This window comes from Acomys russatus, chromosome 2, assembly GCF_903995435.1.
Source record: "Acomys russatus chromosome 2, mAcoRus1.1, whole genome shotgun sequence".
Lineage (NCBI taxonomy): Eukaryota > Metazoa > Chordata > Mammalia > Rodentia > Muridae > Acomys > Acomys russatus.
In genome coordinates, this window is record NC_067138.1 from 57,170,369 (window position 1) to 57,183,681 (window position 13,313).

At 52.0% G+C, this 13,313-nt stretch overlaps 1 protein-coding gene across 1 annotated transcript; it reads left to right on the forward strand.

The window, feature by feature from the left end:
* Positions 1–2,367: 2,367 nt before the first annotated feature.
* On the forward strand, positions 2,368–4,056 carry Foxe1 (forkhead box E1). The gene has a single exon (XM_051161703.1). The coding sequence runs from the start codon at positions 2,774–2,776 to the stop codon at positions 3,884–3,886; it is 1,113 nt and encodes a 370-aa protein (XP_051017660.1). The 5' UTR covers positions 2,368–2,773; the 3' UTR covers positions 3,887–4,056.
* Positions 4,057–13,313: the final 9,257 nt, after the last annotated feature.

A 13,313-nucleotide genomic window follows, 5' to 3' on the forward strand; every position in this document is an offset into this window, starting at 1 on the left:
ATGCTTACATATTGCTTTGATCCAGACGGGCAAACTTATGACTTTTGTATCAATCAAATAATTTGTCAGAGTTTTGCATCATCGATAACATCCTCACCCTCCAGGATATAGAAGTGTATTGTCTGAATAAAATTTTATGTGGTAAAATCTCAGGACTGTTTTTCCCCCTTTTTCATCCGGTCTGACAGTTGTGACCCTGAGAACTATTATACCTGGAAGCTAAGGCACTACCAAGCAGAAGGGAAGCAAAGTCTGAGAGGAATCAGAACTCTAGAACAATAAGGCATGCAGGACCAGAAGCCCCTGAGACCTGGAGGTGGCTAGCCATAGTCAAAGGAGCTCAGGGGGCAAGCATTAAAACATACGACAAGTGGCCACCCCTCCTCCCCCCGTTCCTGATCCCCACCCCAGACAAGAATGAGGTTCTTTTAAACACCTACAAAATAGTCAATTTGCTACTCATGCATTGGAAGTAAGGAAGATAACAAACAATTGTGGGTGTATTAAGACCCAAATCTTCCAGTAAGATATCCCTTAAGTAAAGACATGTTTCAGAGGGTAGGAAAGGAAAAAAAAAATAAAACCAGAGAAGAAGCAGCTTCCAGCTAGTCCTAACATCTTTATATAGCGGCCTTTTATTTATTTATTTATTTATTTATTTATTTATTTATTTTTATAGTGTGTGTGTGTGTGTGTGTGTGTGTGTGTGTGTGTGTGTGTTGCCACAGGAACGTATAGAGTCACACTGAGATAACTGCTCAGAATTTAGAGTCTGGAAATTCAAATATTGGAATCTTGGAAACCTGGAGAACCACAGAGGTTTCTAATCGTATTCTTAGCTTAAAGTTCGCTTTGGGAAAAAGAACCCAGAGAAATCTGGATCCTCCCAGCTTCTTTAGAAGAAGGAAACTGCAGGGTGGGAGTGAAGAATGGCTGAACAAGAGGAGAAAGCCCCTCCGAATTCAGGGGAACACCCCTGCGGAGGGAAGTTGGCAAACAAACCCCGTCTACAGAAAGGATCTGAGGTCTCTGCCTTTCTAACCTCCCTCCACCCCCGCAAGGGCAGCCACCCAGTGTTCACTGGAGAAAGCAGTGCCATGCCACCCACGTTAGACCCGAACCCTCCACAGTGCTCCTCTTCCCATTCGGCCACCTTCCACGCGGCTCTGCACCCCACAGTTCCCACCCCTAGGAAAGGTGAGCGTCTTGGCTAGAGCCTCTGGCTTCAAGGTCAGAAACTTAAAGACCAAATTATAGATTCCTATGATGGGAATGTAGCCGGCCCTCTCTCCGCCCCCCCCCCCCCAAAAAATGGCGAGAAAGCGAAGCAGGCCGGTAGGGCTGCACCACTGGGACTCCTACTATAACACCAAAACCTCCCAGAAGAAGGCAGAAACCGGACACCTTATACAACCACCCCCCTTCCCCAGCGCGCGCACGCGCGCGCCCCCAGGGACTGCAGCAGTCTTCCCGAAGCCGGCCCACTCTCGTCCCGGGTTGCTGGAGGAATTGCGAAGCGACTACTAAAGAAGATGCCACCTTCTCTGAGCAGGCACCCTCCAGCATATAGAGAAGGGTCCCAAGACACCTAAAGTCGGTGTCTTTTCCTAAACACCTCTTGAGATACAAAACCTCGGGACAAGCTAGGAACCTGGTAAAGTGACTACCTGTAGCACTACCTCAGCACACAGCTGAAAAGTGCATTCTAAAACAGACAGGGGCTGTGAGCAGCGAAGTTGCTGTGGACTTAGGGAATCCTTGTCTGAAAGAGAACTGCAAAATGGACTGAGCCCAGCAGCCTAGACCGGAATTTGGAAAGCATCCCCAAAAATTCCTGTTCTCTCCACAATAACTGAACGCGCCCCACCCAGGTCCAGTTCTTACCCTCTCTGGGCAAGAAAACGCTGTGAGCCTTCTTTCCACCTGAGAGTCCCAACTTGCAGCAGAGAAGGACCACAACTCCGGAATGCTGAGCGAAATCTCCTGGACTCCTGGAGCTTAGTCTCTCCGGCTTGGCGCCCGAGGGGGCCGGCCCCCCGCATCTCCAGGCACCCTCTCCGCTCTGACGTTAATGGGTTCCCGCTGTGCCGCCGCCGCTACCTGGGGAGGTGTGCCAGTCGTGGGGGGGGGGGAATTGTCGGGGGCGGGCAAGGGAACGGGCTACGCCCCGTGCTTGCTGGCGCCTTTAAGGAGGAGAAGCCAGCGGAGGGAGGAGCTGGCCCAAGGTGTGTGCCAGAGAGCGCTTCGCCGGCGGTACTCCCTGCTGGAGTCTAGGGCTGCAGAGGGGAACACTTGCTCCCCTGTTCCCCTGTGGCTCGGCCCGCTCACCGGCTCGCGACTGACCTCGCTTCTCTGCCCTAGGCTTAGGCTGTACCTTCGCCGCAGGGGTGTGGCATGGACGGCCTCCGCAGGGGTGTACAGAGTCACCACTGATTGCCCTCGCCCGGGACCCTAGCCCGCAGCCTCCTCTACGCGCACCGACTCGACAGTCATCCTCGGACCTGCAGGGACTCCCAAACAGCAGCCGCCACCCCGGCCTCGGAGTCACCTCCGGATTCCCTGATCGCCTGGCATCAGAGCACCAAGTACCCTCTGGCCAGTGCCCCGCAGAAGCCGTCGGTGGACGCGGCGCGCCAGGCACCCAAGTCCTCTGCCCGCAGCACTCTCAGTGTAAGGCGCGGAGCCCCGGCATCTGCCCTCGGGGATCGGGATCCCGGGCCTGCACGGCCGTCAGCAGCTGTAGACGACGGGGGGCACGGGGGACCGCGGCGCCATGACGGCTGAGAGCGCGCCGCCGCCCCCGCCGCAACCCGAGGCACTGGCGACCGTGAAGGAAGAGCGCGGTGAGACGGCGGCGGGCGCGGGGGTCCCGGTGGAGGCAGCAGGCCGTGGCGCGGGAGGACGGCGACGCAAGCGCCCCCTGCAGCGGGGGAAGCCGCCCTACAGCTACATCGCGCTCATCGCTATGGCCATCGCTCACGCGCCCGAGCGCCGCCTGACTCTAGGCGGCATCTACAAATTCATCACCGAGCGCTTCCCGTTCTACCGCGACAATCCCAAAAAGTGGCAGAACAGCATCCGCCACAACCTCACGCTCAACGACTGCTTCCTCAAGATCCCGCGCGAGGCGGGCCGCCCGGGCAAGGGCAACTACTGGGCGCTTGACCCCAACGCTGAGGACATGTTCGAGAGCGGCAGCTTCTTGCGTCGGCGCAAGCGCTTCAAGCGCTCGGACCTGTCCACCTACCCCGCCTACATGCACGACGCTGCAGCTGCTGCTGCTGCCGCCGCCGCCGCCATCTTCCCAGGCGCCGTTCCGGCCGCGAGGCCGGCCTACCCGGGCGCCGTCTATGCGGGCTACGCGCCGCCGCTCGCCGCGCCCCCTCCGGTCTACTACCCTGCCGCGTCGCCCGGCCCTTGCCGGGTCTTCGGCCTGGTCCCCGAGCGGCCGCTCAGCCCTGATCTGGGCCCCTCGCCGTCTGCGGCGGGCGGCTCGTGTGCCTTCGCGGCTGCGGCGGGCGCGGCTGGCACCGCGAGCTTTCAACCGGCGGTGTGCGCGGGCGCACGACCGGTCAACCCCGCCGCTTACGCCGCCGCCTACGCGGGCCCCGACGGCGCGTACCCGCAAGGGGCGAGCAGTGCGCTCTTCGCCGCTGCTGCAGGCCGCCTGGCCGGACCCGCCTCGCCCCCCGCAGGAGGCGGCAGCGGCGGCGTGGAAGCCACCGTGGACTTCTACGGGCGCACGTCGCCGGGCCAGTTCGGAGCGGCGCTGGGGCCCTGCTACAATCCCAGTGGGCAACTCGGGGCTGGCAGTAGCGGCGCCTACCACTCCCGCCACGCCACCGCCTATCCAGGCGCAGTGGATCGATTCGTGTCTGCCATGTGAACCAGAGTTAGGCACGAAACCTCACAGACTCCGCGACGTCCTAAAAGATGTAAAACCCGGGACCGCGGACAAGACTAAAAAGTATATCGGATTGAGACTCACGTGCAAGGCCCCTGAGGACCTCAGAGGCTCGCTGCCTTGCACTGTTCACAGACCCGATTTGCCTTGGATGTGTGTAGGCTACAGCCGCATTTGGACTGGCACAAGGGACCCTTGATGATGCGAAGCTCCAACGAGCTTGCCTTTCTGCCATTCTACTTGAAAGGGTCCTAGGCTGTAAAGGGAGAGCAGCACAGTTGTCTACACACAGTTTCCCGAACTGTGGTGGAGTCACATGGTTTCACCTTGAGCTATGTTGCGCTAAACTCGGGCTTTTTACATGTTCGGCCTCTTGTACTTTTGACTACCTTACTACAGTAGAAGGCTCCGACAGTGCCTTTCTAATTAAAGTGAGAACTAGTTTGAAAAAAAAAGTTGCTTTAAAAAGAAAGTGTCCGTAAGCCTGTGTTGTCATCATAACTAAGATTCAGTTCCTCGGTGTGATCCAGGCCATTCACCTGAATTTTCAGTCAGTCTTTTACACAGGAGAACTGTGTGGTTCTGTCCTCTCATTTTTAAACTCCTTCCCATTATCTTGGGTGTCAACCTTCCATATTTGGCAGCATTTGGTGAGGCACTTAGGGCTTCCCAGTAGACATTCAATGTCTGAAGGCCATCCAGGAACGGGAAGAGATCATTAGCCAGTATTTAACCCAAAGTTCCAGGACTAACTCCTAGTACAGATTGTGTCCTTATTATTGAATCTTTTGAGCGAGACGTGTTGGTCACTCCGCAGCAGTGACCACCCCGCGGAAAATCTGGTTTTCCGTTACGGAAATGTAGGTGAAGAGGCTTTCCGTAATTGGGGCTGGCTGTTCTGTTTCCCGTGAGCTCCTGCCTCAGCACCCTCCCGGAACAAAAAGGAAAGAAAAAGTAATAAACTGGATGGTTAACAAAGCGATCTTTGAAAAAAAAAAAAAGTTTTTAAGCTTCATTCTGTATCTTGTTTGTTTGAAGTAGCAGGCTCACGGAAATTAGAATTCAACATCAGAGAAATTCTAATATGTCTCCATCTCTGTCTTGAAAATTTTTGGTTTGGAACAGAAAACATCCAGCATTGAGGAGGGACCCCACTCCCCTCCTTGAGACAGCCCAAAGTTTTTAGATGGAGTGGTTTAATAAAAACCTATGAGCAAGTGAACGTGGGCAAGAGACACTCGGCCTCTTTCTATATATTTAGCTTGATAAGGAACTGTGAAAAGATGCCATGAAGTATTGGTAAGTGTGTAAGTGTGTGTGTGTGTGTGTGTGTGTGTGTGTGTGTGTGAGAGAGAGAGAGAGAGAGAGAGAGAGAGAGAGAGAGAGAGAGAGAGAACACTATCCTGTTTACAAAGCCTGTGAAATTGATTTCTATTAGAGGAGCATTTATCTAAATCACACCCAATAGAACTACAGTACAAGCCACAAGCATAATTTAAATTTTTCTAGTTGCTACATTAATAAAATAAAAATTAATGGCTGAGATTAGCTGTAATAGTAGATTGTATTAATCCAATATATCTGAAATATAATTTCCACATACTCAAGATAAAATCATTTTTAAAATGTTTCCATCTTCTTTCATCTATGCCTTCAGATGTTGGGGTTATGTTAATTTACAGCTCTAGCTGGCATCTTTGGTCTAGGCACACTCAAGTGCTCTACAGCACCATTTCCTGACTTTGTGATGGTAAATGACCATCTGGTGACAGGTGGCATTCCAGTCTGTGTCTCTGGATTACTTCAGGTGTTGAGGTCCGGTCCTCTTCTGGTCAGCTCTTCCAGGAATGAAATTGAGGGTCTGCCTTGCCTACAGGTCTTAAAGAGTGAAAGTTGACCGTCAGCCTTGGCATGTTTTCCGAGGTGAAAGGAAGTGGGTTTTGCCCATATTAGTTCCGGAGTTGAGTCTTTGTTTCCTAATTACCAAATCCGGCGCTTCGACAACACCATTAACCTTAAAACGGCCTCTTCGGCAGTGTCCTCATTTTAAGAAATAGGATTTTGTGATTACTGCCACAGATGGTCCTGAAGTTAAAGGGAAGGGAGAGAGACAGATAGACGAGCAGGAAGGGGAGATAAAACCACGTTGCAAACAGTGGGGGCTGGGGGGCGGCGGTGGCAAAAAATCTGCATTATCAGAAACTTGGAGGGCCCTGATGCTGTAAAGCTGGCAAAAGGTGATGACCCGGAAGACTGAGTCTTCGCATGCACAGGAGTCAGTGTCCACGAAAGACGCTACTTCGAGGGAGCTGGGTGTGTGGGGCGGAGGCCCGCGGGGCCGGACTAGGGGACCTGTAAGACTGGGACCGTAGGCTGAAGACAGCCACAGCCCTTCCGCTTCTCCTATGAACCACGACACCAGAGCAGCGGGGTGGCAGGAAGTTCACACGTGGTAAGAACGTTCCTGCACATCGCCCTCGGAGCTCCCCTCCTCCAAATCTGTGGACTCAGACCTTCTGGCTCCCGTTCTAGGGGTGCTCTGAGACCCGAAGAACGTTCATTTTTCTCTCTTTCCTCTCTTCCTCTTGGGAGCACAGAAAGCCAGCTGACAGGTCAGCAGGCCCAGAATCCCAGCATCGTGAAGGCGCCGGGAACCGCGGGCAATTAGATGCTTTCTTCCCTAATTGCCCGAGGCTCGTTAGAATTCGCCCCCAAAGCTCTAACATTTATTTTCTTTCAAATTAATTTTGCTTTGCAATTAAGGTGAGGAAGCTAGCAACAAAAGGAGGCTTCACCCTGGGTAGTTTAGAACACTTCCTTCCACACCTGAGCTGAAAGATTCCAGCCACCACCCCTCTCCCCCAACTCTGCAGAGGTTTGGGGCGCAGAGAACCACAGACTTTCTTGGCCTCCGCTGAGGGTCTCCTCCCAGGGGGGGATCCGAAGAGTAATATAGCCCAACTAGGGAAGAAATTAGCCTATCTTCTCTACCGGGACGCGAATCTGCCGTTTGCAGTTTACTAAAGCACGCTCCCATGGTCTACGAAGTTTGTGCAAAATTGGTTTTGTTAAAATTAGGTTTTATTATAAAATAAGAATGTTTGCTCGTTGTCTGAAAAAAAAAAGTAAAAGAAGGAAAAGGAGCGTGGTGGCTTATACATGTACTCCTAGCACTGGGAAGGCTGAGTTCCAGGGCAGCCTGGCCCCCAGGGACTGTCTCAGAAACAAAACAATAAATACACAGACCAAAATTAATTAATTAATTAATTTAAAAATGCAGAAACCTTAAGTTGGCGCGCAGCTAAATTGGACAGTCCCTTTTCTAGATCTTTTGCTTTTGTTTTCTCAACGGAGGGGCCCCAAATCTTGACTGTTTCCTTGTGTTTCTGCTTGATTTTGTGTTGCTGGCGTGTATGTGTGTGAGAGAGATGCCAGTGCGTTGCAGGCGAGCACCCAGGTGAACATTCGTAACTGCGGAGGATGTGTGAAAGCCCTGAACCTGGGACTCAGCTAAACGGGCCAACCTCTGAGCTCCAGGATATGCCGGCAACTGGGGTGCTGTGTGATTTTGTTACTATCCTTCTGTCCTGGGTATGTCTCAGTTTCAACCATTTGTAAAACTAGGTACAGGTCCCTTTTGCCCCCATTTTCTCTAACTCCAGTAGAGGCCAGTGCTTCCTCAACGCCCTTGCCACCCACCACTACCCCACGCCCCACCCCACCCACCCACCCCCGCCCCGCACCCCTTCCAAAAGCGCCTGGTCGCAGGTCCCAGTGACTCCCACTGGACCAGAACCTGTCTTTCAACAAACTGTCAGGGGCTCCCAAGCCGTAGCTGAGACAGAACTTTGAAAAACAGAAGAAACTATTTTACTTTAATAAGAACAGAGCCCCCACCCCCCACCCCGCCCCGTAGCTTCTGCCTGCCCTATTTCTGACCGAGAACCATGAAGCAGCACCTCGGCTTTGTCTGCATCACTGCCTGCAGAAGGAAGAGAGGCCTGAGCTGCCAGGGACAAGGCTGGGGCTGAGCACGGCAGCGTCTCCTTCCCTGGGTGCTCCTTCTGTGCCTCAGAATTCCGGCCTTCAGGCGCACCCACTTGGTGTTTCCAGCTGCACTGCTGACAATGTACTTGAGAGCATCTTTTTAAAAACAGATTTATTTATGGGCTAGAGACATGGAGGTTGAGAACACTGCTCTTTCAGAGGACCCAGGTTCAAGTCCCCACTCCCACCTGTCAGCTCACAACAGCCTATAACTCCAGTTCTAAGGGACCCAGTGTCCCCTTCTGATCTCCATGGGCACCAAGCATGCACATGGTGCACAGTCGTACATGCAAGCAAATCACTTATATACATATAATGTAATGAAATATAATATATTTAGTATACAACTTTTGGGGCTGAGGGGTGGCTCAGTGGTCAAGAGCACTGGCAGTTCTTCCACAGGACCCAGTCTCAATTCCCAGCAGCTCGCAGCTGTCTCTAATTCCAGGATCTGACACCCTCACACTGACGTACATGCAGGCAAAACATCAATGCACATAAAGTAAAAATAAAGAAATTAATTTTTTAAAAAATACAACTTTCTTCTTAGGGCACAACAGCTGACAAGAAGGGGTCCCTACCTCTCATCCAATGTGGGCTAAGGGTCCTCTCTAGACAGCCAGAGTTCTCTGGCTGCCCTAAAGAACACACACACACCATTCTGGACCTTTAGAATTCAGTGGCTGTCTCCTGGGTGAGTGTTGCCAAGACAAAATGGCTGGGGGGAAAACTGCTAAATGAAAAGCAATTCAGATGACCATGAAGGACAGACGGCGCGGGGGGGGGGGGGGGGGGGGGGGGGGGGGGGGGGCAGGCCAACACTGTTCCCAGGATCACATTGCAACACATGGAAAGAGCCTGGCTTACACATCTCTGTGCTTACACCTCTCAATGCTGACATGTGCCCATAAGTGTGGAGCCCAGAGGTGCACAAGACCTTTTACTGTCATTGGCTTTTGGTTTATTTGGGTTTGGTTTTGGTTTGTTGTTGTTTTGGGTTTTGGAGACAGGGTTTCTCTGTGTAGCCCTGGCTGTCCTGGAATTCTCTTTGTAATCCAAGCTGGCCTCAAACTCATAGAGACTCACCTGCCTCTGCCTCCTGAGCTCTGGGATTAAAGGTGAGAGCCACCACACCCAAGCTTTTACTGTCATTGGTATTCAAGCAAGGGAGACTATAAATGGTCACCATCTCAAAAGAAGACTCTGCAAGTAGAAGTGATTGGGTGTGGCAGGGATGGAGAGTGGTGAGGGCTGTTAGTTTGTGAAAGAAATGCAACTTTCAGCCTAGGAGCTTCCCTGGAAAGGCCCTCATTTCATTGGTGGATTTGCTAGCCAATGGCTGGTTAGGAAACCAACTTAGAAACACACAAGGGAGGAGGAGGAAGTGGCAAATGGCAGGAGAAACTTAAGTGGTGAAGCTGGAGAAGTGGTGGTGGCAGCTCGGTGAGTGAGTGAGTGAGTAAGTGCTTGCTAGTGTGTGAAGCTTGGCTTCCCTCTTTCAGCACCTTATGCACCAGGTGTGGTGATGCAAGCCTGTACCCACAGCACCAAGGCGGTCAAAACAGGAGCATCGGAAGTTCAAAGTCATTCTTGGCTACATGCTAAGTTCACAGCTAGCCTGGGATACACCAAGCTCTGTCCCAAAAAAAATAAATACTTTTTTTTTCCATTAAGAAATAAAGCCACAGCACACACCTTTAATCCCAGCACTCAGGAGACAGAGGCAGGTGGATCGCTGTGAGTTTGAGGTCAACCTGGTCCACAAAGTGAGTCCAGGACAGCCAAGGCCACACAGAGAAACCATGTCTTGAAAAGCCAAAATAATAATAACAACAGCAATAAGAAAGAAAACTGGATGCAGAGGCAGAGAGGGAGGGGGCAGAGGTGGGTCCTCAAGGAGCTGGTGCCAGCTCTTTCCAGTCCTTGTCCTTTGCCCTTCAGGTCATTTCCTTGGCTGAGACCAAAGTGGTCTTCTCGGTAGGGTGGTCCTCATTGCTTGGCACACTATCCGCTCTCTGTAGAGCTCAGCCTGCGTGGCGTCAGCTCTACACACCCTCTTCTGAGAGCCAAAGCTCAGATTTCCAGCTGAGCCCAGAGGGTTTCTAGGCACAGGGGGGCGGAGTCTGAAAGGTCCTGGGATCAGCTCCTCCCACAAGGAAGAGGGGATAGGGAAACTGAGTCAAGATGGAGTTCTGGCTGGTGATCTCAGTACCTGGAGCAACTTTTCTTCACTGGGCTGGGCAAAGCAGGGCAGCTATGGTTCTGCAGGCTTGGAGACACGGAAATAAGATACAAGAACCATGCCTGACAGAGCTTAGCCCTCTAGAGCCTCTGCCCTCAGCCACCAGCAGCTGGCAAAAGTCCCAATGGCTGCTTTCGCCTCCTGCCTCCACTCTGCTTCCACTGCCAGCTCATCTGGAAGTTTGTTTCACTGGGTGCGGCGTACAGCTGCAGCTTTTCACCTTCTATACCCTCTGCCATCCTCTCCCGGCCCTCATCCCCGAGGGCTACCATGCCTGCACCCTAAGCTTCAGCGACCATACTATTTGCTATTTCCAAGCACCCTTTGCATCCTGTTCACCATGAATTCGCTCCGACCACTCAGTCTGTGAACCACCTAACCCTGCATCCTGGCTCCGAGACCCATGCAGTGGGAGCCCCTCCTTGCTCTGTGCCTGCTAAAGGCAGCTTCCTGATGCCTCCTTGTTTGTCCATCTGTCCTCACAGGGCAGCCAGTGAGAAGCCCAGCTCAAACTTCAACTGGACCAGTCCTATTCAGGGAAGGAGCTCAACCTAAGGACCAAACAGTTGAGTGACAGAGATGAATGTACCCTGAAGAGTCCTCACACTGTGGGAACCATATTTGGTGTGTTTTCAAAGTTTTCCCATGTGTCACTTTGCTTTGTCTTATTCCAATGTTTCATCAAGACTTCACCCCACTATTCAGATTTGTGTTTAGAGACCTCTCTTTCCCTGGCCAGGTACTCAAGGGGACTGGACATGGCCACAGGGCTGTTTGAACCCAAGGCCTTGGACGTGCCAGACAAGTGTTCTGCCACATCCCAGTCCCCATCCCTTCTAATCTAATATACTTTTGATGGTATATCTGGGGGTGACGAGATACAGGAACAAAACCCCATCTTCCCTCTGGCATAGTCAAGGGGGGAAAAGCCAGCACTGTCCTATCCTCTTTGCACACATAGCCCTAATTTGGTTCCAATTTCAGTTGCTCATGTGATTTAGGGGCTATCTTACCCATTGGTTAAATCTCAGCCTTCCTAAGGCAGACAGGGTACCTTTTCATAAGATAAAGGATGCCACTCTCATCACAGGTACTCACTTAGCCAATGAGATACATCGAATTGTCGGCCTGAGGTGCCTCTGGATGTTGCGTGTGACCTCTGAAAGCACGGCAGCCATGTGAGGCCCGAACATGGGGACCTAGAGCCAGGGGGCTTCACCCAGCTGAACTGGCTCTGGAGGCCTCCGTTCTCCCTGTGGACTCTGTTACTGGAAATAAGCCAGATCCATCAAGTGGGACCCTGCCCCTGAGCCTCCTGCTACCAAAAAGCGTGTGTATGTCAACTGACACAGAAGGGGACCCTTATGGGATAGAGTCCTGTGGATCAGGCTAGTCCTTGGGTCGTTTCCCTAAGACTTCTTGTGCCCCTCTAATCAACAGTCATAGCCAAAAGGTCCTGTAGCCCAGTGCTTCTCAACCGTCCTAACACTGAGACACTTTAATACAGTTCTTCATGCTGTGATGACTCCCAATCATAAAATTGTTTTCATTGCTACTTCATACCTGCAATTTGCTACTGCTATGAACTGTACTATAACTAAATATTGGGGAAGATAGAGGTTTGCCAAAGGGGTCGTGACCCACAGGTTGAGAACCAGTGGTGTAGTCCTTCCTCATGTTTGACTGTAAAAAAAAAAAAAAAAAGTCAAGGCTGATGTACTATGGTTCCTCTGTAAAATAGTATCAGTCACAGAGTCCAGGCTAGGGCCTTCACAGCTGCCCAATGGTCCCAAACATCACCACAGAGCCCACTGCCATTGAGGTTTACAAGGTTTTTGTCTTTTAAAATCTTTAAAAAGAGATAAAATCTTTAATCTGTTTTATGTATTAGAGTGCTCTATCGCCATGTACACCTGCAGGCCAGAAGAGGGCAGTAGAAGATATAGATGATTGTGAGCCATCATGTGGTTGCTGGGAATTGAACTCAGGACCTCTGGAAGATCATGCAGTGCTCTTAACCACTGAGCCATCTCTCCAGCCCCTGGTCTATAAGGTTTTTAACCTCGGGATTCTTAAAAACAGTCCTGAGATGGAACAGGCTTTGCATATGTCCTTCAGGCAAGGAAAACGGACCGTAAGGAGCCTGGCTCAACGCCACATGGTCTCTTCAGGCACTGAACTGACAGCCTATGTGAATCAGAAGTCTGAGGAATTCCCCGCCTGCATATGCAGTCAGGACCCTTGTGTGCTAGCCCTGCCTAGAGCCTTCTCTCCTTGGGCGGCTGAGTTTGGAGACTCCACACGCCCAGGACTTATCTCCACAGGGCGTGGGAGGCTTAAGGGTGATGTCTATGGATCCAATTGCTTCGGATGGTTAGTGCCAAAGCTGAAGGGGACTGGTTTTTCTCAAAAACAAGCCTTCCTGCCAGGGCTGGTGGCCACGCTGGGGACCCATCCAGTTTTACTCTACCTTCCTCACACCAAAGCGGAAACTGCAGGGAGATGCTGGTAATTTATAGAACACCTGGAGAGGTTGTGGGCAGGTGGGTAATTTCCAAATTAATTGCGGGAGAAACCTAACAAAACAATCTGCAGGGTCAGCAGCATCCCAGAGCCCCGCCCACAGGGAGACTGACAGCTTGGAATCCGGCGAGCACAATGCCCAACCGCGCTCGGGAGGGCCGTCCCTCCCACGGGGAGGAGGCCCTGACTTCCTTCCAGCAGAGGCGGGTCTGGGCCTGCAGCCGGCATGCGGGCATGCGGAGAGCAAAGCATTGAAGCAGCTTTCTACCCAACCTTCCATTCGCTTGTGTGGCTTTCTCACAGGACCCCGCCTCTTGCCAGGCTGGCTAGCCAGGAACTGGTTTTTTGTTTGTTTGTTTGTTTGTTTGTTTTCCCTGACACTCATGTGTTTCTCAGGAAGAGTTTGCAGCCGCCCAACCACCTACCCCGCGCTTCTTCTTGAATTCACTGTCCAGAGGCAGGGCCACTGCCATTGCCTACTGCACAGCTCAGCAACAGGAAATAAACCTGGCCTCCCTGCTGTCTCAGAATGAAACCAGCTCCCACCCCTAGCATGAATGTTGGGGTTTTCGAAGGTGTTACCAGACCTCAGGAAAA